At 49.1% G+C, this 24,239-nt stretch overlaps 1 protein-coding gene across 7 annotated transcripts in view; it reads left to right on the top strand.

Moving 5' to 3' along the window:
* Positions 1-20,059, top strand: part of FLNB (filamin B) — a 125,340-nt gene extending 105,281 nt beyond the window's left edge. For 6 of the 7 annotated variants that reach the window (XM_019724157.2, XM_019724160.2, XM_019724158.2 and 3 more), the window contains 10 exons: positions 931-1,083; positions 1,188-1,310; positions 3,875-4,141; positions 4,995-5,132; positions 6,159-6,274; positions 9,470-9,602; positions 12,238-12,414; positions 16,189-16,407; positions 17,324-17,527; positions 18,392-20,059. In XM_019724157.2, coding sequence (XP_019579716.2) covers positions 931-1,083; positions 1,188-1,310; positions 3,875-4,141; positions 4,995-5,132; positions 6,159-6,274; positions 9,470-9,602; positions 12,238-12,414; positions 16,189-16,407; positions 17,324-17,527; positions 18,392-18,579 — 1,718 coding nt within the window. In that variant the 3' untranslated portion in view covers positions 18,580-20,059. Of the gene's footprint in view, positions 1-930; positions 1,084-1,187; positions 1,311-3,060; positions 3,190-3,874; positions 4,142-4,994; positions 5,133-6,158; positions 6,275-9,469; positions 9,603-12,237; positions 12,415-16,188; positions 16,408-17,323; positions 17,528-18,391 lie in introns of those variants that run through there. The other variant, XR_012489718.1, reaches the window with a different exon arrangement.
* The last annotated feature ends 4,180 nt before the right edge of the window (positions 20,060-24,239 follow it).

A 24,239-nucleotide genomic window follows, 5' to 3' on the forward strand; every position in this document is an offset into this window, starting at 1 on the left:
ATTTCTTTGTCCTATGAACTCCCTTTTCTGTCTGAGTTGTTGGTCCTTATTCTGGCATTATCATTTAAGCCCCATGCCAAAGTTGGTGTTATCTTTGTTTTCTAGATGAAGAAACGGAGGGGTTCACAGCGTGTCTCCTTCTGGCATTTGAACCCAGAGCCATTACAACTCACAGATCTCTTTCATTATCTATAGTCCCACCATTGTTCTCAACTTCCCAGGGTTTCCTGGACTCATCCCAAGCAAAGAATGTTGGGTCAGCTGGCCACGGTTGTGTTCTGCGCATAGTGCTCTCGTGGAAATGAGGACACTCTTCCTATTTCCTCTTTGAGATGGTTTGAACTAGGCTGGGCCTCTCCAAACTACGCCACATGCTCGTGTCTTCATCTTCTGCCTTTCTGAGTGGTGGCCATGTTGGTGACTTCTAGACAGAGTCATAGTCCCAGGGGACAGGGCCGGAGAATCCTGGTCCTGATGAGCTGATGCTCCCTCCTCATTCCTCATGTTGTTAAACCTTCAGGTCTGCTGTCTTAGTGGTCCCCTGGCTAGACATCCAAGGCAGCTTAAATATTCAAAGTTCCAGGCCTGTGGCTGGCAACAGACCTGCAAGGCAGTGCATGCTGTTCTTGGAGGCGTGTGGGCAGAGTGTCTTTCCCAGTGGGTTCTACAGGGCAGGTGACCCATGGGATAGTTGTAGATATCCTCGAGAAAAAGGAGCTGTGGTCAAAGCCATGTTCAGCACGTTAGCCCACTATAGGATTTCACCTGCTCCTCTGCCTGGGGCTCTCCGTCAGGAGCCACACTTACCTTCTTTCTGCTCTCTGGAAATAGCAGTCTGAATTTTCAGGGTCAGATGTCCTTTCCGCATGCTCTGAGCTCTCCCTTCCCAGGGAGTTGCTGTCACAGCAGCCCCGGGCTACTGTGTTATAGGTTATGGCGGCATATCCTTGGCTGTGGAAGGCCCCAGCAAAGTGGACATCCAGACGGAGGACCTGGAAGACGGCACCTGCAAGGTCTCCTACTTCCCCACGGTGCCTGGGGTTTACATCGTCTCCACCAAATTCGCTGACGAGCACGTGCCCGGTAGGTGTGGTCCCCTTTGCTCTCCCAGCCTGGTGCTTGAGTTTTCTGTAGATGTTGTGCCTGCGGCTCTGGGCTGCTCACGTGGGCCTTCTCGGTCCCTGCAGGGAGCCCGTTTACCGTGAAGATCAGTGGGGAGGGGAGAGTCAAGGAGAGCATCACCCGGACCAGCCGGGCCCCCTCTGTGGCCACTGTCGGAAGCATCTGCGACCTGAACCTGAAAATCCCAGGTGAGCATGAGGGGCCTGTGTGTGAGGGCAATGGGCACCATTGAAAATGAAGTCCAGGCCTGACCCAGCATGTACTGCCCAAGTTCACCATGGGTGACTGGTCTTTTTCTTTGAATTTCCGTTTATTACTATTTTTAATATTTATTTTTACAGAGATCCACCCAGGAAAAGTAAATCTGTTCACCGGCTCCCCTTTTCTCCTTCCAAAGGAAAATAGCTTTATTGTGTCCCATGGGAGGAAATAGATAAGCTTGTAGATTTTAATTTAGTAGTTGTCGAATAGAATAATGTCAGTGAGAAAACTAGCCCTGCTGATGCCAATATCTGGAAGTATTTAAGAGGTGTCAGCCCAGCAGCAACTTTCAAATTTCCATTCATCTCTTTCATTCCTAAAATTAGACCGAGGGCGGTGCTGCCGGGCTGGCTGGGTGGGCACCTTAGCCCTTTAGCCATGTATTATTCTACATGGGGCCCAATTAGCCAGTAAATAGCCATAGTCTTTCTGAAATGTGGTCCAGGTTCTTTCTACAAAGAATCTTCCTAAAGAGAGATCGCTGTGTGAGTAAAGGTTTTGAGGCTCCTCTGCCCAGAAGCTGGCAGATGCTGTGGAGTTGCACAGATTCTGTGGAAACAGAAACTCTAAATGGTCTTCAGATGACACTCATGTTCTGATCTGGAGAGGGGGCTTTTTCCCCATACTGGCTCTCCTGTCTTTCCTGACATGTTGTACATCTATTTGCTTTGCCCTCTGAGCAATATTTTATGGGTTCTTCCTGTGTAGATACCACGTTGGTCACGTGTGAATGTGATAAAAACCTCATTGCTCTAGTGTCCAGACCAAATCACTTAAAAAGAGCTGTATGGGTCGTGATCCTAACAAGTTTATGTGGTCAAATGTGAGGGAGGTAAGTGTCACCTCATATCTCACCATCCAGGGAGATGGTGGCTCATGTCTGTGGAACGGAGCTGGACCTCCGATGCCTTCAGCCTCATGGACCCATGGGCTCGATTTCAGATCACATTGGTGTGCTTCTCACTCACTCTATTGCGGGCCTCTTTCCACAGCAACAAATAAACTCCCACATCACCTTCTGAACGACTACATAAGGTTGCATGCATTTCATGTCAAATGCACCTCCCTTTGTTAGGTTTTCTCATTTCACGTACACTCACTTCCATCCCTCAACTCCTATAATCAGTGCTCTGTGACATTCGCCACCATTTGCTCAGGCTGTTGTCACATCAAAGGGGACTGCTGGGCCGGTGAGTTTCAGACGCAGCTATGCCTTGGCAGCCTGCCCTCCAGAAAATGAATTGGCGCCCATTTCTCTATCCTTACCAGCACTGGGCACTGTCTTTCGCTCTCACTTTGACCAGTCTGATGGAAAAATATGGTGTCCAGTTTTCAATTTAATTTCTCAGGTTGCTAGTGACAGAGACTGTTTTCATTTGCTTCATTTCTCATTTGGCAAATTATCTGTTCTGGTCCCTTTGCCTGTTTGTCTCTTATCTTTGTGTGATGTGGATGGTTACCCTTTCTCTTTAGCCTTTTCTGGCTCCTGACTTCTTTTTACTCTTTTCAGTTACTTGGTACCAGATGACTCGGTGAGTCTCACTTTTCCCCTCCTTACTGAAATGACTGCCTCTTGTCAGTTCAAATGGAGGATGGCTCACCAGCTTCCGGAGGTCCTCGGACCCAGTCCATGCTGATGGCCTTCTCCTCAACCTCCCTTCCTTTCTCTGTCCTTAGGGCTCAGAGTCATGTGTTGCTCAGCCTCGACCCTGTAGGGCTGGAGGGTGCATTTTCATGTGGCTCTAGGTGATGGTGTCACGCAATCACCCAGCACGTGGTGTACCTGTCTCCACCACGCCAGTACAGGCACGGTCCTCGGCATGGCATGGGCACCTGGGGTGGAGCAGACGTGGTCTGCTTCCTGGTGTTGGGGACCCAAAGCATTGCTTGCCAGAAAGTGTGGCCTGTGGTCTTCGGTTTGCTCGAAGCTTTGCTCATGCATGCTTTCCCCTTCATTGTTGGGACCAACACGTGTTCACCTTTTTCTCTGAATGCATTTTGTCTTGTTACTTCAAAGAAATGCCATAGTTGCTTGGCAGTAAGGGATGACAGCTCTGTCATTGTCTGCCCGTACCTACCTATGGGAAAGAGTCCCTATAAGTATGACGGGTGACCACATGTCACCTTTGGCCTAAAGTCATCTGCTCTGTCATAGTTTTTATTTATGTGCTTTAACTATCACCTCAGGCTCTGGTTTGAAACTGATGTGTAGAATTTACTCAGCTCCAGCCAGCAAGGCTGTAAAAGTACCTGGTGGGGCAAGAAGTGCCGGTTCCCCTAAAATGTTCTCTGCACTGGGTGGCTTGAAGGGCCTGGCTTTCTCCATGCTGACCATAGCCACCCAGGGATTTAAGGGAGACAGGAGGGCAGGCATGCCGCCTGAGCACCCCACACCCCTGAGCTGCACCTGCTTGGTCCTCTGCTGTTTGCCCTGCATGTCCTGTTCTGCCTCAGGCCCTGGCTTTAACACCAACCTCTTGCTCCCTTTCAGAAATCAATAGCAGTGACATGTCGGCCCATGTCACCAGCCCCTCTGGCCGTGTGACCGAGGCAGAGATTGTGCCCATGGGGAAGAACTCGCACTGTGTCCGGTTTGTGCCTCAGGAGATGGGCGTGCACACAGTCAGCGTCAAGTACCGAGGCCAGCACGTGACTGGCAGCCCCTTCCAGTTCACCGTGGGGCCGCTCGGTGAGGGGGGCGCCCACAAGGTCCGAGCAGGAGGCCCTGGCCTGGAGAGAGGAGAAGCAGGAGTCCCAGGTGAGCATTCCAGGCAGGCGTTTCACTTGAGACGAGTGAGAACTGAGCCTGACGGTGTGAGCAGCCTGCCCTCACCCTACTCTGAAGAGAAGACTTGGCACGTGTCATTCTGGTGGGTGGTGCTAAGGCGCATTCTTTAAAACAAGAACTGGCTGAGTACCTTTGGGAATTGCTCACCCAAAACTAAACAAATTTCTTACTGAGGGACTCCTCGGAGCCTTCAATTAGTTACTGTGTGTGGTAAACCTTAGAGAAGAGGGGAACAGAATACTGAAGCTGCTTCCAGAGCATCTTCCAGGGCTAGCATTCTGTAAAACAGTTAGATTTCTATAAAAGTCATTGTGGAGGTCCCTGCAAGTAGTGGTTGCTGGTGAGAAGGTCTAGGGCAGGGTGTCCAAACTGCAGCCTGCAGGCCAACTGCAGCCCACATTCCATTTTTTATTGGCCCACAGCAAATTCCAAAAATATATTTAGTTTACTTAAATAAACCAGGAGAGGCAATACGTACTTCACCTTGTGAGTGGCCCGGCTGTTTGTATATTTTACCGCATATGGCCCTTGGTAAAAAACGTTGAAAAAAGTTTGGACACCCCTGGTCTAGGGGGACAAAACTAAACATTCCCATCTTTTTCTGGCTTGGTTTGGGTGTGTTCAAAAGATGCGCAGTGTCCCACGAACGTAGTGTAGTCATGGGTCGTACCTAGGAAACATCTGCAGTGCCCTTCCTTAGGTTCTTCTGGGGTGAGGGGAAGGGAAGAGGCCTGTCAATAAAAATAACCCAGCCCTGTGGCTTTGGGCGAGAAGAGGGGCCTCGCCCAGGCTCCGTCACTAACCAGCTGTTTCTTTGTCTCAGCCGAGTTCAGCATCTGGACTCGAGAAGCAGGGGCAGGGGGCCTCTCGATTGCTGTCGAGGGTCCCAGTAAGGCCGAGATTACATTTGATGACCATAAAAACGGATCCTGTGGTGTGTCTTATATTGCCCAAGAGCCTGGTACGTATTCGAGAGCCAACTGAGGACATTTGCCTTGTTGGAGGATGGGTAGGTTGCCAGGAACAGAAACCTGTCGAGCTAGCTCAAGTAAAAGGAATTTCTCTCTGTAGGTGCATGGGAGCTTCTCCTAGAAATCCATTTGCAGGAAATGCAGCCAGGTTTCAAAAGGGCAGGAATTCTTGTTCTCATCATCTCTTGTCCTTCGCCGTCTGCCTCTCGACTTCATGCTTTCGTTCACCTGTTTCGTTCTTTCCACTGACCAGCGTCTGTGCCCACCCTTGGCCACCGGCTGGTGTAGCTGCCCCAAAGGAGGAGCCTCGGCATCTGTACTCCCTCAAACAGGGGTCCTTAACCTTTTGTGCCATGGCCGCTTTGTGAAGCCTGTGGGGACCGTTCTCAGGATGGTGTTCTGATATACAGAATATCAATTACATTGAGTTATAAAAGAAATCCACTCTATTAAAATGTAGTTATCAAAATCTTGCAGAAACAAACGTGTAACGTAGCAACATGTGCCCATCTTCATTAATACATTGAATCGTAAGATTTGGTGACAGCCTGTGAATGACCTTAATTTCAAAATAGTGACGAGTATAAATCATATATCAAGGTATATGTACAACTAAAATATAAAAATATTTGTAACCTTTGTTGGTGATAAAATCACAAGTACTTTTCATGTTAAAAGGACTTGACAACTTTTCTAAAGAAAGGAAATGCTGAATTTCAGCTAGTAGTTAGTAAACATAAAGATGTGATTTTTTTCCCATCGAGTTTCACAGTCTCCTGAGTTCTATACAAAGGCCTTTTGTGGGACCCTGTGGATTTGAGTGAAGACTCTTTTCCAACTAAGAAAATCATATAGGCCCCTCCTGAGTCAGACAACGCCCTGAACCAATCAGCCATGGCCACTTAGGAGGGCAGGGTCTCTCGAGAGGCATTTTAGCATGAGGTCTAGAAGCAGGGGGCCTCTCTGTAACGACCTTCCTGGAGTCTTTGAAATGATGGGATTTCCTGTCCCCACAGGTAACTACGAGGTGTCTATCAAGTTTAATGACGAGCACATCCCAGAAAGTCCCTACCTGGTACCGGTCATCGCCCCCTCCGACGACGCCCGCCGCCTCACTGTTATGAGCCTTCAGGTGAGACGCAAGGAAGCATCCACCTCCTTGGCCACAGGCCGGCCAGTGAGACCCTGGACTCCTGAGGCTGCTTCAATCCCCTGGGCTGCTGAGCGTCCCGTTCCGTTTTGAGCACAGATGTTGCCAGTTGTAGAGGAGCTTAGTCATGGCAGAGTCAATTCCCCACATACTTAGGACAAGGAGACGTGGGGGTGAACAAAACAGAGCCACAGTCAATAAAACACCTCAGTGTTTGGGGACAAGTTTGTCTTTTAAATATTTATTTAAGAGAAACAAAGGAGGCCTGTTAATAATTGGTTCAGGGATAAGGAGAGCTTTTAAAACAAAACTAGCAGTGCAGTGATGTTTAGCCTGCTATTGTTGGCTTCTTTTCCCTTAAGAAAGTCAATTGTGTTTTATTTCATTATGATGATTTATTTATAGTAAGTGCACAAGGCATTTTGCTAAGAACTTTATCAGTGTTACCTCATTAAATCCTTACAACAGCCTGGTGAGTAGGTTGCTCTTGACCCCATTTTAAAGATGGAAAAACTGAGGTGTAGAGAGATTGTGGCTGTCAGGAGCTGGCTGGTATGAGGCAGAATGAGGTCTCTGGCTCCAGAACCTGTGGTCTTAACTGTGGCCTCCTTAATCCCCACCCTGGCATTGTGGCCACTGGTTACACAGTCCAACCTATTGGAATGCCAGGAAATGAACTTTACTTCCTGTCTTAAACAGGTCCCTGGATTCAAGGTTGCATTGGAGCCTTTAGCCAAACTAAGAAGCATTAGGGTATGCCTTTGGACCCTAATTATTGAAAAATAATTAGGTGTCTGAATCAGCAGTTGCAATTCAGTTGTGAAATAATACCAGAATCCCATAATATGATTTCTGGTTAAAGGGTTTCTAAATAGTCTTCAGTTACCCATCCCCTACCCCCAGTTCTCAAAAATCCTGGACTAATTAAAACCCAGTCTAGTATCTCAGATGGGTGATACCATTGCACCTAGTTCCATACACTTGGTTTACATTTGAGACTTTAACCTTACCCTGGGGGAAATTTGTACTGCTAGTTGTTCCAAACATGAGAACCCAAACTAGAATCACGGTCCACAGATTGAAGAAGCCTCATCTGGAGAGTTCCAAGGGTGCTAACTGGTTGCTGTGGTATAGATGTTTTTCTTGTGTTTCATTTAAAGGCTTCTTAACAGAAGTTCCTTTTGTGGCCGACTTACCTAAAACCTACGGAGGGAGATAAACCCAGCATTTGTTGAGGGCAAAGAGTTGCCTTCATGCGTCTCGAAGATTTCTTTCGGATCTTCCGAGGTGTTTATCTCCCTCTTGAGGATTTAGCCGCAAGCGCATTCAGGTAATGTAAATGGTTTTGTCCAAAGGGAGCAGGTTTGGAGAAATGCTCTCCAGAAATCTTTTTTGTAGAGTCCTCTCATCACAATTGGGTCGTAAATATTTAAATAAGTATGTAGCAGGCTTTATATCCGTCAAGCTTTTGTAACCAGCTGCTACAGCAGGAGCGACTGGGTATGTAAGCTTCGTCCCCTTTTCTTCCCTGGTATTTGATGCCAAGTGATATGTAAATTATTTATCGGAGATTTACTGGAGGCCCACACGGCCACATCTGGTACTGGTTAGGAAAGAGGCATGTATTGTTGTCTTGCTTTTGAGACTTCTTTGAAAATTGGAGTCGGCTGGCATTTTGTGGAGGAGGGGGTGAGCTGGTGATCAAAGACTCCTCAATTTCGAGTTTGGTCTGTAAGCCCAGTCTGTGACCTCTGTGCAGCCTAATAGAATGTTCTGCCACAATGGAAATGCCCCACGTCTCCGCTGTGCAGTGCGGTAGCCACCAGCCACATGTGGCTATTGAGCACTTGAAATGTGGCTCGTGTAACTGAAGAGCTGAATTTTAATTTTATTTAATTTTAATTGATTGAAATTTAAATATACAGTGTGTTTAGCCACATGTGGCTATTGACTACTGATTTAGGCAGCACCACTTTAAGTGCCTTGCTTCTAAGATGTGGGCCTTGGACATGCAGCCTCAGCGTCGCCTGGGAATGTGTTAGAATTCTGGACTCCCAGGCCCCGTCTCAGACCTGCTGAATCAGAACATGCATTTTAACAAGAGCCCCAGGTGCGGCATTGCACATTAAGTGTGAACCCTGCTGCTTTAGAGTTATCTGAGGAGTTGCTGTCCAAACCAAGCTTACCTCAGAACTGCTGACTTGTAAAATGTTGCTGTTCAGGATTGGCTGATCTTAAAATATCTTAGGCACCTAAACTTCTAATCCCTTCCTCCCAGAGAGGCTATAGTTTCCGAGACAAAGCATGGGGAGTGAAACTGATCCAGTGAACAGCAAAAGTTGTACTTTTCGCTTTTGTTTTTTCAGGAATACAGACAACTTCTAAATGCATATTACTGTTTAACAATAAGCTGACATTTTTGAGCCTTTTTTTATATATATATACATATATATGTGTATGTATATATGTATATATATACATATATGTATCTGCGAAGCCCTGTGCTAAGTGCTTTAAATGCAAACTTCATTTTATCTTTACAGCAGCTCTGAAATAGATTCGGTTGTTATGCCCATTTTACACACGAAGAAACTGAGACTGAAGGAGATTAAACAACTTTAGTTAGGACATAGGAGTAACCCAGATCCTGCTGATTCTTAGCAACTGTGCAGAACCAGCCGCCTCCCTTTCTACAAGTTTGTTAAAAGTTCTCTCTATTCTTACCCTCGAGATAAAATACAGCAGTGATATAAAACTTTATTCATATTAGTGAGTGCATGCTTTTGTCAGCTGCCAGACACCTCCTAAAAGGGGGAATACTTTTTTTGTTTGTTTGTTTGTTTTTTAATACTGGGTTTTCTGACCTGTTTGGGATGCTAAAACTACTCCTGTTGACCCGGATGTCTCAAGCCTTCAAACCCAGTACCCATCTCTTCCAGCCTGAATCAAAATAGTTTGGGTACAAGATTGCCGATGTGTGTGTCTGCTTTCTTTTATTTAATGCTAGCAATGTGGAATGACCCACCTGCTTGCTCTTCTGTTGTTAAATGTTATGTGGATAAACATACAGGGCCTATTTGCATGAGACCTGTCCCCAGAGTCCCAGGTGGGGTCATTGTGTGCCACTGGGCAGGAACGCTGAGGGCCATAACCCTGTCTGATGTATTAAATTCTCAGGAATCGGGATTAAAGGTTAACCAGCCAGCCTCCTTTGCTATAAGGTTGAATGGGGCAAAAGGAAAGATTGACGCCAAGGTGCACAGCCCCTCGGGAGCCGTGGAGGAATGCCACGTGTCTGAGCTGGAGCCAGGTAAGCAGGAGGCCCGGGCTGCGGGTCCCAGCACCAGTGCTTCACCAGGAACGTTTCTGCAAACGTGTACCCGACAGAGGACTGAGCAGCCTTCACGTTCCCTTTCTGTTGTTGCCAGAAATTGTTTATAAATTAGGGTATAAACATTGTCAAGGAAAGGAGACTCTTTGGGATTTAACATCCCTTCTTTTCTTCTTCTCCTTCTTTTTCTTCCTCTTCTTCTTCTTCTTCCAAATGCTGCTTTATTTTCTGCTGGTTTGCAGGTTCCTTTCACATTACGGTCATTATTATTTTTCTCTCGTATTTTGACAAAATCTTACAGATTTTTATTGTTGACCTTATGACATGAGTAAGTACACTTTGACCTTGCTTGACCCTGAGGGAGAGGTCAATTGATGTTCATCTGTAAATTTAAATGTAAAAGAGAATCTGGGTCTTCAGGATGCTTAATAGCATAAGATTTTCTTGCCTGCTGCCTTGATGTATGGGATTCTCTGATGTCAATCAACTTTAATGAGACATTTTGCCAGCGAACATTTATTAAAGAGTCAGAGACTTGGCAAGAAGGTGAGGCTGAGCCAGACATTCCTGCCTCAAAGCAGAGCCCAGCGTTGAGTGAGGACCTGGCCACAAACCTGCAGTACACTAGTGAGGACCCAGGTGACCACCGATACCACGGGAGGATTGACAGCCACGTAGTGAAGATGGTTAGAGCAGGAGAGAAAAATGGTTTCTGCCTTGGCAAGGTCAGAAGGGCTTCTCAGAGGAGGTGGCATTGACTGCGGGCCCTAATGCATGAGAAAGAGCTCGGTGATCACGGCTCTTATTCGGCCTTTGCTCTGTGCACTACTACGTGAACAGGGAAGGTACAGATCAAAGACCTGGCTTAGTATTTAGATGTCTTTCTCCCACTGGGCAGAAAAGGAAAGGGCAGCAAGGTGCCTCAGAAGGAACAAATGTCGAGAGTGAGTGCCCTGATCAGATCTTGGTTTAAATGTGAACGCATCATAGAGAATGTGCTGGAACAGCTGTAAGGTCAGTGATGCCCCCAGAGTGGCCCATTTGAGAAAACCGTATTAATCAACAGCATTGGAAATGGAGAGGAGGGACTTGAGGCCAGAGAACCATGACGCTTGGTGACCAATTGGCGATTGGGAATGCAAGTGAGTTCAGAAAGGTTGCATGTAGTTTGGTGATTGGCTGGAAAGAGGATGATGCAGTTAGCAAAGGGTGAGGGCTGGTCGGGCCGTATGAGGCCCTTACAAGGTTTTCTGGGGAGTTTTGAAGTGTCCCCCAGATGTCCAAATAAGGACATTTCATAGATCTCTGTAGCTACTGGGATTGAGCCAACAAGTGAGGTTTGGTGTCTGAGAACACCAGCATGCCACAGGTAGGATGCTGTTGGTTGCAAATTACCGAACACCGAGCTGAAGCCAACCCGCACAAGAAAGGGGTCCATTACATACAATAAAGGGGCCTGTTAATTCACATAAATGGAAAATTCAGGGTCAGTCAGCCATTCAGCTGTGTTCACGAAGGCCCCAAACATCTCTGCCCTTTCTTCTGCTTTGTGGGCCTCCCCCTGAGACTGGCCTTCCTCTTCGTGACAAGATGGCTGTAGCAACCTCAGATTTCCCGTCTTCAGACCACATCAATCAAGAGAGACATCCTCTCCTCAAGAATCTTTCTCAGAAGTTTAAGATGCTCCTTTTCCAGCAAACCCCTCCTGTCTCACTGAACACATACTTCCTGTGGCTAAATGCCATGTGCCAATTGATCTCTTGGGGAAAGAGGGATTCCCCCACCCCATTAGCTTGATCCAATCAAGGACCATACCTGGATGTGGGGGTGGGGTCCCTTTCCCCTGAAGCACATTGGCTTTCATAGAGAAGGGGTGGGTACCCAGCTAGGGACTGTCGGGGGAAGTACAGTGTTGAAGGGTGTGGGCTGGCAGCTGCATACAGAGGTTCAGCTCTGGAGAGAGTAGCAGAGGAGAAAGAAAAGAGGGTTTGGGTGGAGCATTGGGGAACAAAAATTCTGAAGGGAGTGAAGGGAACAAGGAGCCAGGGAGAGGCTGAGAGACTGACGAGAGAGGGAGGAGGAGACATGCTCTCTGCATCCCAGATGGGACTTCTTCAAGAGGAAGAAAGGGGTGGACAGGTGTTACACGCTGGATGGATATCCTCAGTGTCCACTGCAGTTAACAGACTACCTTGCCACATGCTGTGACTCAAACTCACAGGGGAAAACCTGGCTATTACCCTGTGGGGCAGTTGCTGGCTTGGAACTTAACTAAGGAGCGTTAGCCCCACTTGGAACAATTGTTTTCCCCTTCATGTGGCCAAGTAGAGAAACTTTGCAAGAAGTGAGCTTTTCATAAAGGAAGTGTCCTTCTGAAGGATTAAACAGGACTTGAGATTTGGATGCATTTCTCAAAGGGCTGACTGAGGACACACAAATAGGCCCATATAGTTTTGAAATCCAATGTATCGAGTGCCAGACTTCCAGTAGAACTGTTACCTTGTTAATGATTTGAAATTAGCCATGTCAGGATGGCTTCCTGTCGTTTGTCCTCCCCTAACTCGGTGGGGTCCACTTGCCTGGTGTTACCCCATGCCTTTCCTCACTCTCCTAGATAAGTATGCTGTTCGTTTCATCCCCCACGAGAATGGTGTCCACACGATCGATGTCAAGTTCAATGGGAGCCACGTGGTTGGAAGCCCCTTCAAAGTGCGTGTTGGGGAGCCTGGACAAGCGGGGAACCCGGCCCTGGTGTCTGCCTATGGCGCAGGGCTTGAGGGCGGCACCACAGGTAACATGCCACCTCTACCTCTCATCTTCAATTGAGCCAGTTCCAGGGACAGGGGCAGATGGCAATCTTCGAGCCTCGTATGTGCTGTGCCCAGGGATGTCGGGAAAATGTACACTTCCGAGGCCCTCACACTCATTGCTGTTTGTTGTGTTTCAGTTCCTTGACTTTAGGGCCAGGACACTCGCTGATAGTGAGGAAATACAGCCCAGTGTCATTCATTTTGAGGGTTTCCTTGCCTGTACAGAATTCATGGTGCATGTAACAGGCCTCCTGGGATGTCCCCTACCTGTTAGTACCTTTAATGGTCCCCAGGCCGCCAGAAACACATTGAATCAGCAGTAAGACCTATCACGGTCTGTCTCCTTTTATTCTCTGATCCTAATGAAGGAGGAGAAAAGATGGAAACAGTTGAAGAATTCTGAAGTTTGTGGACTCGGTACAATTTGTTTTTTACCTTTGTTACAGATAGGACACATTTAATTGTGAAAAATATAGATAGCAAGGAAGTATATAAAGTGACACTCACTCCATCTCTTTGCCTCTCCTTCGTCCACGTGGTCCAGGAGGAAGCACGGCTGACAGTGCAGGGAGGGCCGTTCAGATTGTCTCTTTGTCAGGCTTCTTTCTTGGTCGCTTGGTTGCTTAGCTAGTTGGTTCATTAGGAAGGTAGACATTTACTGTAGTTTTGCTTGTTTTACAAAGATAATCTTAGTGCACGTAATGTTATACAACTTGCTGTTTTCACCGGACATCTTAGAAGAACTTTCCATGTCAAAACATACAGATCTCCTCCCCTTGTAATGGTTGCAGATGGTGTTCAGACCGTGAACTGAGAGGGGGGCATCAGGGAGTGCCCATTACGGGGAGCGCCAGGGTGGGAAGCTTGTCCTGTTATGCTTCTGTGCAAGGAACGTCCACAGGCGTGGGCTCACTGGGACACGAATTGCATGTGGGTGTTACTCTGGCCCCTCAGGAAGGCATCTCTGGTCCCGCTTTCTTGAATCTCTTGTATGTACATATTCTGCCCTTAGTCTCCCCCTGATGCACTGAGTGGAATAGAGCAGACCCACCTCCCCACGGGCAAGGGGGATGAGTGGCTGTGGTTACCTGAGGGGAGTGAATGTCCTAAGTGGCCAAGGGACCCTACCGATGTGCAAGAGTGACTTCGCCCACTGGTGTGCCACCCTGGGACTCTGGCCAGACAGTGGCCTCAGCAGAACCACCCACGGGGGTGTGTGAGTGCTTGCAGACTCCCAAGCCCACCCGCTCCACACTGCACTGCAGGCCAGCAGTTGGTCCTTCTTATGTAAAGGACATGGCATGGTTTCACCCTGGGCAATGTCCACTTTACAGATGAGGAAAGAGACTCAGAAAGGCTGAGGCATTCACCAAGCTTCGCTGAGAGAGGGACCAACAATCAGTCCCGGCCCACAGCCTGAGAGCCTGTGCCCTAACCACTGAGTTTTGCTGCCTCCCCAAATGTCTGGCTCACTTGGGTAGTGACTGCACCCCTGGCCCACTTTGTACGGGTCCTAAACTAGGAGTCCTGTCCTCCCAGCTACCCTGGAATGATAGTGTAAGCATTTGGCCCCTGGCAAGCCACCAACTATGGAAACCCAGGTGGGGTTCGCCTGGTACTTGGTGCTACAGCAGACCTTGGTCCAGGCCCCACAGCAGCCACTGAGGTCTCCTGCAGCTGCCAGCAGCCACCTCACCCTCCTGCTGGGTCACACCTGCTGCGCCTGGGGCCTCGCGCTTCCTTTTGGCTGTTCGCAGGCCTTCTCACGAACTCAGGTTTCAGGCTGCTTTGCAAGCGCTGGACGCTGCTGAGAGAAGGAGCTGGTCTTGCAGGGAGACTCCCAACCAGGAGGGAGAGGTACAGAGCATGCCTGTTTCAAACCCTGTGTAAATATTGCTCTTGTCAAGGGGAAGCCGTCTTGTTTTCCTAGCCCTCCTGCTCCCAAGCCTTTTCCCAAATATCCATCCCAAGATTACACAGCTGCATTGTGCATGGAATGAAAAGGTATCTGTGGGCAGCCGCTGGAGGGCCTGGCATCCTGACCTTCAGAACAAAGCAAACTTCCCTGTGTTTTTATGGGTGGACTTGCTGTATCTCTTGGCTGGAGCTTTAAATGGTCCATTCTGCAGGTTTCGGAGCAGCGGCATGTGGAGAATTTGGGGTGAGACTCTGCTGCCGAGGGGTTAGAGGTCAGGAATTAGACCACGGAGTTCCAGACCCTCAGGTTGGAGAAGCAGTTTTCCTGATGAAATGTTCCAGGAACCCCAGTACCTGTGAGGTGTCATCTAAGAGCCTCCTTCCTTCCCTTAGCCCTCACCCACCTTAAAGATGGAGTAGAGCTGCATTAAACATGGTTACACCCACAAGAACTCAGCTGCACATACATGGGGGCTTGGGCGAAGACCTCCAGCTGCTGCCTGAGGGGCTTCTAGGAGGCACAGTTTAGATACAAGGTTGAAATACATGGGGGGCCGGGGGAGAGTGCTGGGCTAACAGCCTTGGGAGCTTCCAGAAACAGCTGGGTTGTATTTGGGGGTTACATGATAGCAGCTCCTTTGTTTTATTGATAACCAGAACAATAATTCTTTCTCTGCCCTTCAAGCTGTAATTAAACCAAAATAGTTCCCAGCTGGGGCATGCCCAGGCCTCTGGAAAAAGCTCAGCCCTGCGTGCGGTTGCTATGCCCCCATAGAGGGCACTGTAGCAGACTTACAGCTGGTGTATGAGCCCCCAAGTGGCCCTCACTGGACCGGAAAGAGGCTTGAGAGAGCGGGGGCTTTTGCAGGGCATTGGGCTCAGGCAGCAATGCCACCATGGTCATCAGTTGGCATTCTCTTTTGGCCCAGCTTTCCTTTTGTCACAAGACAGATGTCTGAGCCAGAGGCCCTCACGGGCTGGGCAAGAGGTTGGGTGTCCTGGGGCTGCAGGATGGGCCTCTGAGGCAGCCACGCTGCCCATCCAGTGGCCAAGAAGTGGGCCTGGGCTCGGAGCTCTGCAGACTTGTTCAGAGTCCAACACTACCACTTTCTTATTTGTAGCTCTGACTGGCAAGTAGCTGAACCACCCTGAGCCTCAGTGTCATTTGTTAAAGAGGAATCACTGGGCACATAAACTGATGCTTAGCACAGGCTCTGGAGCCTGAGTGCTGCAAGTGGCACTCAGTTATCAGCTATTGCTGAGTTGGTCCTATTCTCGTGGCTGGTATTCATGGCAAGCGGGGAGCAGTTGGCAGACCTAGCAGCTGTGCCAGTCTCCAGCCTGTGTCTGGGGCAGGAAGCCTGAAGAGGCAGTCGGAGATGCGGGGCCTTCTGGGCTTCTCCAGTTTCACGCAGAGGACAAAGGCAAAGTCAGAGGTGCCCACGCTTCCACACCCCCTGGAGGCAGAGCTGGGCCCTGGCAGCTGAAGCAGCACTTTGGGCTCCCAATGACCACCCGGGCTTCTCACCCTCAGCCACAGCTCATGCCCAGAGGTGAGAACACAGTTTCCAGGCAGTTGGTGCTGGTGGGCGAAATGTCAGCCACACTCCTGCCTGGGCCTTGGAAAGGGAGGTACCGCCTCCAGGGCCTGACGCTCTCTGCTCCCGTTGCTCCAAGTTAAAGTTAGTACCAGTAGGTTCTGCCAAGGGGACCCCTTTGTGAGGGAACCTGTGTGTCCCCCGCACTGCTTCAGTGCCCCCAGGAACGCTCCCCAAATCATACCCCCTCATCCCTCCAACCCATCAACGTGATATTTACTTCGTCTTCCTTAATCCCAGGTATCCAGTCTGAATTTTTCATCAACACCACCCGAGCGGGGCCGGGAACATTATCCGTCACCATTGAAGGCCCGTCCAAGGTTAAGATGGATTGCCAGGAAACCCCAGAAGGGTACAAAGTCATGTACACCCCCATGGCCCCTGGAAACTACCTGATTGGTGTCAAATACGGCGGGCCCAACCACATCGTGGGTAGTCCTTTCAAGGCCAAGGTCACAGGTAACCAAACACCTTTGAAATCATTCCTCCCCCTTGTCACATTATCCACAGAGCTGTTTGGTAGTAGAAACGGTGGATCATTTTAGATTTGTTGAATCTACTTTAAATCTTGATTGTAAAGAAATGGTAGGACAGGTCAGAGGGGAGTGCGTGTTCGAAACTTGTAAAATAAATAGGCAGGGCGGAAGTATGGAGTTGAGAAAGCGTGTTAGATGGTTTCTGTCTCTAACAGGAAAGAACTGTTTACATATTGGAAATCTTATGTATGTGTTTAGATCGGGGCCTGAAAAAAAATTTCCTCTTTTCTAACCTTCACTTTTAAAATAATCAAAAGTTTTTATTCACTTTATAAAAATGTGCCTCCTTCAGAACACTAGAAATAACACCAAAGAGTAAAACCACCTCACATTCCCCACCCACGGTAACCACCATAAATATTATGGTGAATTCCTTCCATATGTCTCGCTCTGCTTGGGTTCACTGTTATATAAGTAATATAGGCTCATTGCAGAAAAATTAAAACTTCAGATAGAAAAATCATCTTCTCGCATGCAGAATAATTTTTGATATTTTGTTATATGTCGTCCCAAACGTCTATACTGCTTATTCATAATGCTTCATGTAAATGGAAGGTGTGGAGTCTACAGGGTGCCACGTGGTTATGTGGGAGGGATTGCTAGGCTTTGTCAGCCAAGACCAGGCTCGTCCATTTGCCCAGAAAGCCACAACTTGGTTGTGTGGGGTGAGACCCCATAGAAGACATTATGGGTGTGAGATGGGGAAATGGTGACATTTAGATCCGGGTGTTGGGATGTAAAGGCTCTCCTGGGGCTGCTACATGGGGCACTTGCCTCCTGGCTGAGAGACCCACTGGATCTGGCCATTCACACCCACCTCCCTCCCCTCCGTGTCCTAGGCCAGCGTCTGGTCAGCCCTGGCTTGGCCAATGAGACCTCATCCATCCTGGTGGAGTCAGTGACCAGGTCCTCAACGGAGACCTGCTATAGCGCCATCCCCAAGGCCTCCTCGGATGCCAGCAAGGTGACCTCTAAGGGGGCAGGGCTCTCAAAGGCCTTCGTGGGCCAGAAGAGTTCCTTCCTGGTGGACTGCAGCAAAGCAGGTAGGAAGCCTGGCCCTGCTGAGGATGGGGGTGGGGGTAGCTGAGCACCCACTGATACTGTGGTCTTCTCTGCTCTGGTCTGCAGTGCCCACCCATTCATGTAACCCAGCCCTTTGCAAGTAACTGTGTTTATTACCCTATTCTTCTGCACTTAGTATTTTTAAATGCTTTTCCTCTCTTTTGCTTCTTGATTTTTTTCGAACATAGGAAAAGTGGCGCTATCCCCATTGTAGATGAACAAACTGAATCAGTAACCTGGCCTCTTCTCTGCCACTAATTGCTTCAAATTTAATTGCAGTTTGAACTTGGGTATTTATTTGAGTGTCAATGGTTAATTGCCTGGGTTCTGGCATCTAGCACATGTGGGCTGGAAATCTGGCTCCACCACTTACCTATCCCGCCCTCCCTTCCTTGACAGCCGTGTGACCTTGGGAGAGTTACTAAATCTCTTGCTGAAAGTCAGTTTCCTCTTCTCTAAAATGGGAGTGATAATAGTACCCTCGGTAAGATTCTTATGAGAATAAATGAGATCTACCTACACAGATAGCCCTTACTATGTGCAAAGGGCTTCACATATGATAACTCCTCTCAACCTCACAATGAGCCCATGAGGTAAGTGCTAGTGTCACCCCCTATTTACAGATGAGGAGGCTAAGACAGGAAGAGGTGAAGTTCCGTGTCCAAGGTCCCCTGGCCAGGAAGTGGCGGGGCAGGGATTTGAACCCACACTGTCGGGCTCTGTGAGTCCTGCTGATAGTCGTCCCGCTCTCCCCCCTCTCGGGCCCCCAGCATCACTGTAGAAGCTCAACAGGCAGTAAGTGGTGTGTTTCCTCTGGCTCCCATCCCCCCTCCTCTGCCTCCCAGGTTCCAACATGCTGCTGATCGGTGTCCATGGCCCCACCACGCCCTGCGAAGAGGTGTCCATGAAGCATGTGGGCAGTCAGCAGTACAGCGTCACGTATGTCGTCAAGGAGAAGGGCGATTATGTCCTGGCTGTGAAGTGGGGAGAGGAGCACATTCCGGGCAGCCCCTTCCACGTCACAGTGCCTTAAAACAGTTCTCATCAAACCTGGAAGGAGTTCTGGTGGTTGTTTTTGTTGCTTGTTTGTAACTCGTTCTGTACCATGTCCTCCAGCCTGTGTGTGGGTCTGAAACTCCATTCCAAAAACATTGCCATTCTAAAGTTCCTTCAGAAAGAAGTCCTAAACTGACGCTTCTGGGATGTGTTGGGGGCGCTTCAGAAATGCAAACTTATGCAGTGTGCTGAGCAAGTTGGAATTTGCAGACAAACCAAGAGCACAGGCAAGGCCGATTAGTTAAAAAGTGAAATTGGCAACCAATTTATGAAACAAGACCAGGAGGAGGGGCAAGGAAAAAGAAACCTAGTTTAGGTTGTCATTTAGAAACAAAGATGGCTTAAAACCAACTTCATCTCTTCTGGTGCCCATATTACAGAGGAAAAGGCTATTAGGTAGACAGCATTGTTTTAACACTAATTACCACCCCGCCCCTCTCCATGGCCTCTTCCCGTCTCTCAAAGGGCAGAGTGTACATGGTGGCAGACTAGCCCGAATGGCCTGAATGTCTTCCTGCTCCTCGCCCCTTGTTCTGCTAATTATTTCCCTGCAAAGTCAGGACGTGTGACCATCTTGGCAGCCATGTTTTTGCTCTTGTTTTTCAAGTCCGTTTTAGTCGGTGGGTCTGAGGGGATTCTGCAGTGGGAAGCAGCCCCCGCACACTTGCCAAAGATCCCTTTTTTGACCAACACTAGCCCTTGTTCATAACACATGCTCCAGCCATTTGTCAGTCTGATGAGCCTTCCCAACACATTTGAAGTGGCTGCAGGGGCGTCCGTGTGTTAGTGGGGGCCTTCACGCAACATAACACTCCACTCCCATCCCAGTCCATCTCGGGGGTCACTTTTTCTGGAAAATAAGTTTTAGATAGGAAAGAATGAAATTCCTGCCGACCTTTGGCCTGAAAGGGAATTTTTGCGGTGGAAAGGACAGCAGCTCATCGGTGTTCCTTTACTGTTTGGCAGAAATAGTACAAGCTACATAGTTGATGGTGGCTATGTATTTGGCCCTGACCACATGTCATCTGAGGCTGTCTGGGAAGCAAGATGTAGGTGCAAAATTCCCAAACGAGGGAGTAAGGCATTTTGCACACTTTCCTGCAGACCAGCTTTGGAATAAAGTTTTAAAGCATTGGAGGACACTGCAGGGACCAAATAGGTAGTGGCTGTGGCAGGAAGACCCTTCTGATGTGCTGCTCAGTCCTGAGGAAGTGACCCTGTTGTTGAGAGTACATCTGTAGGTGGGACAGTTGACCAGGTGGGTCACCTTCACCAAGGTGTAGCCACTGGCGGCAAGTGTTGGCAAAAGCCCACTCTTAGAAACGAGCGGCCCAAAGCCAAATGTGAAAGGAACACAGGCCTTGGAAATGGGGATATGGAAGCAAAACTGGAATCAAATGCCGACTGTAAATTGTATCTTATAACTTATTAAATAAAATGTTTGCTCCTTAAAGCTCCCCTGGTGTTCCTGGATGGTGTCACTTCTGAATAAATGGTTTGAGTCTTTGACCAGCTCTTCCAAGCCCGGCTGGAAGGACATAGGTTAGCAACCTGTTTGGACCGTGAGCCTCGCCTCTTTTTGCAGGGGGACGTCTCTCTTCTCTGTGAGCCTTTACTATGTAGACAGGGCCAGCCTGAGGGTGAGGGGCACTGGGGTGGTGGTGCATGGGTCCCGTCACCCCCACAGCCTGTTGAGAGGTTTGCTGGGGCGTGCCCTGGGTAAGACTCCCACATGTGAAACCCACCTCGGTGGAGGCTGAGGTTTAAGAGAGACAGGGAGACAAACCCTTTTTCCTAATTGCATGGGAAACCCTCCTTTTCGGGAATTGATTCAAACAAGACATCCACTGCCCTTGGACTGCAGGGCTCATACTTGGTGTTGTGGTCTTCCCCTCCCGCTGTCTTCCTGTGCTGCTCCTTCCTGCTAGGAAAAGCTTCTGCTTGCTTCATGCTTAGGATGTATGAGTACCTAGCCCCTCCCCCTCACAGCAGTGCTGTGACACTGTCACAGTGACACCAGCTCAGGTACTGCAATGACATGTTTGCAGTCCCAAAGCTCACTTGGAGCATATCCTGCACCCAACTTTTGTGTCCTGCAGACAGGAGCTCTACCTCCCTGGTTATACCACTGCAGGAGCAGGAGCACAGAAGGAAAGGGGCCCAAGAGCCCCCCATAAGCCCCTGGTAGTTGCCATAGTGGTGGTAAGTCCCGGCTGCCTCTCCCCACCCCCCGCCCTCTCCATTGGGGGTGAGGGGTGGAAGGACAGGCAAGGAGGAAGACTGGAACCTTCTGTGTCTCTTCCTGACACCTGGTTGTCGATCAGGGTGGCTATTTGTTTACCTCTGAGAGGTGGGAGGGAGGTTGGAGGAACGGAGGTTTCCTCCTGCTCCTTGAGGGAGGGCCCTTATCTGTGGTTCTGCACCGTGAATGACTGTTACAGGACTCACGACAAGGTCCGAGGGCTTTGAGGAGTGCAGGCTTTGCCCAGTGGGGTCTGGACAGGCCACAGCAGGCTGGGTTTGCCCACTGAGGAGCACCGGTCACAGCCATTGGTTTCCATAGCTTGTTGAAACCTGACTGATTTCTGGGGAGGTAGCATTTGTAAGTTAGCAATGTGGACTTTGCATCAGGTACCTCAGGGCTTAAACACTGGCTCAGCCATGCCATAGCTCTGTGGCCTTGCGAGGTTGCTTCACCTCTCAGAGAGAGCCTCCCTCAGGGTGGTTGTCAGCATCACATGAAACCCCCCTGGGACCTGGGGGAGTCTCAGCCACTGCTATCTGTGATCAGCACCCTCTAGAGGTGACGTACTGGGGCTGCTGGCTAGCACCGGGGGCTGCACTGGCAATTTTCTGCCAGCTCTATGAAAGACATCTCAGGGTGAAACCTGGGCACCTCTCTACTGGTCCATGGCCAGAGCCACAGGGCAACTCTTATCTGCACCTGGACTTGCTGCTATGGAAACCAGCTATTGTTCGTACAAACACTTTGAAAACTGAAATGTAACCATAGACAAGCCAGGTGCTGACTTTCACTGGTTGACTACCCTTTCCTACCAGGATATGACTGGACCATCGCTCTTTAGTGGCCGATAGAGGTTAGGCAGACAGCTGCTGGCAGCTGCCTTGCAGAGATCCTCAACCCAGGGGAGGCCCTGCCCCCTCCCAAGCCCAGATGCCTGCCTCTGCCTCAGATTTCACTCTGCAACCCAGGGAAGCACTCAGCAATGCTGCCAAGAAGGAAACATTTCATTAACATGGTTCTGTTTCCAATGCACTTATAAACACTTGGGCCCTTGACCACATGTCTAGTTTTAAGACTTCAAAGGGGTCTTGAAGGCCACATTTTGATGAGTTTGGTGTAAAATGAGTCAGGCACACAGGGATTTAATTTCCCTGCAAAATGCACAGCCTGAAAAGTTAGCAGAATAAAGGTTAATGGCAAAACGGGTGCTCCATCCTTGTCAACCCCCCCAAGTTTGTATTTTAAAATGGGGACAAGATCGTTAATGTAAGTGCCCTTTGGCCTTCATGCTGGGCCTGATGGGAGTAGGTCTGGGAAAGGAATGAAATCTGTCCAAATCTCCATTGCCTTGGAGGGGAAGGGGCTTTGTAATCAGTATTCCGCTAATGAAAATTCTCCCAGAACACATCTTGTTTAGCTCATTTTTTTTTCTCACAATAGCAAATCATAACTCCAAGAGGGAGTAAAAATGTCACGTCGCTCAAGGCAAGCCTGAATTAGATTTTTTCTCTGGCTTTGTCCTAAGGATGCTGCCCAAACACATGGTGGGAGAAATCTTTTAAAACAAAGGATCTTTTTTGCTTTGTGATAAGGCTTTTTTTGTCTGGGCCCCTGAGCCCACAGGGGACCAGCTCATGTACAAGGAATTTAGGGTGGCCTACTGCATACCCCTTCTCTCTTCCTCAAGAATTCTCTAAGCAGGCAGGCAGGAGATAGGGACTGTACTGGCCTGACTGTGGCTCACATCCAAGGGTGGTTCGTATTTCGGACTTGCTTATCTCCCTAGGACAAAGCTCAGAGATGAAAGCATCTGCGAGCCTTTTATTACTCACTGCCTTCCCAAGGCCCCAGGACGCCTCTCCCTGTCAGTGTGGACATTCTTCGGGCAAAGCTGATGCTGACCACTGGCAGGGTGATCTCAGAGAAGGAAACCTTGGCAGAAGCACCAAACCCCGGAAATGCCAGCTTCAGGCCCAGCTACAAGCAGCCCACGCAAGTAGCAGTAGAATAAACTAGTGTGTGAGGAATGCTCAAAAAAAAGCAGTGGGTCAGATGTTGCAGGTTCAAGTCTGGATCCCAGTTCCAGCTCTGCCACTTACCAGCTCAGACTCCTGGGGCAATTACCTTCTCTGCCTCAGTGATCTCATCCATGAAATGGGAAAATAATGGGAAACTTACAGTCTAAGATTAACCTCTGGAAAGATCTCACAACACATCCATCCCCTAACTGGCTGGGCAAACCCCCACCCAAGGGGCAGTCTGAATGGGGGAGACTCAGCTCCCCAAGGCACAGTGAAAGGGGTACCTCAATGACGGGGGCGGGGGGGACTTTGGGAAGCCATTTAGCATGGTAGTTATAAGCATGGGTCAGTGGATTCAAATCCTGACCCTGCTATGACTTCCAGCAGAACACCCTCACAGAAAACAGTGCCTCAGTTTTACCTTCAATGAAATGGGGTAATAGGACCCTGTAGAGTGTTCTGAGGATTAACTGACAAAATGCATGTAAAGAGCAGATCAGTGTACAGTACATGGTAAGTGTTCACAAAATAACTACTATTGGTGTAAGTTGCCTAAGATGATTCTTCTGCCGCAAGAGCTTAAATGCAAGAGGGGCTACTGTAAGGACACATTAAATACTGAGTCCTAGGAGATGCACTTATGGACAGAGCCACAGGCGTTGGATTGGGGTAGAGCTTCATCAGTGGGAGTGGATAGGGTGGGCCAATGACAACTCCCAGCAAGGTGGGCTGTTGATGGCCTGGGGGCGTGGCCAGGAAGGTGGGAGGAGCGTTAAGTGAGTCCCAGCACAGCTGGAGCTCACCTCCCAGCCCCCCTGCTTTCTGAGATTCAGTGTCCCCTTGCCCCTTAGCACAGGCCTAGGCCAGAGACAGGCCTGGGGTCTGCCTCCACACCTTCCAGAGGTTGTTGGATGGGTTTTTTGTTTTTTGTTTTTTTGGATTGGTTTTTAATGAGTTAATAAATCTAGCCTCAGAAAATTGTTCATCATAAATAACACATTAATGCTAGGCACTTAGTCTTATGATTATCCCCATATTTTACAAGGGAGTTTGCCAGAGCTCTGGGAGGTTAATAGTGGTCAAGGCTGTGATAAAGCCGGGAAACCTCAATTTCGGGGTCGGAAGCGGAGCACTGTACTAGGGAGCCTGGCACAGGTGGGCACTCGGAATCTAAAAGCGGTTCTCCTTGTGTGCCGTCGGCTCTTCTTGGGCACCTTGGAAAGTAGCACTTTGGGGGCTCCTTTCTGCACCCTCCCATCCCCCTCCCCCCGGGGGGTGCCTATGCACCCCTCAGCGGAGCTCGGGGACAGCCACGCCAGCTGGGTCTGGTTGTCGGCCTCGTGGGTGGGAAGACGGCCGTTCGGCTGTCGT

The sequence above is a fragment of the Rhinolophus sinicus genome, linkage group LG10 (assembly GCF_036562045.2).
Source record: "Rhinolophus sinicus isolate RSC01 linkage group LG10, ASM3656204v1, whole genome shotgun sequence".
Lineage (NCBI taxonomy): Eukaryota > Metazoa > Chordata > Mammalia > Chiroptera > Rhinolophidae > Rhinolophus > Rhinolophus sinicus.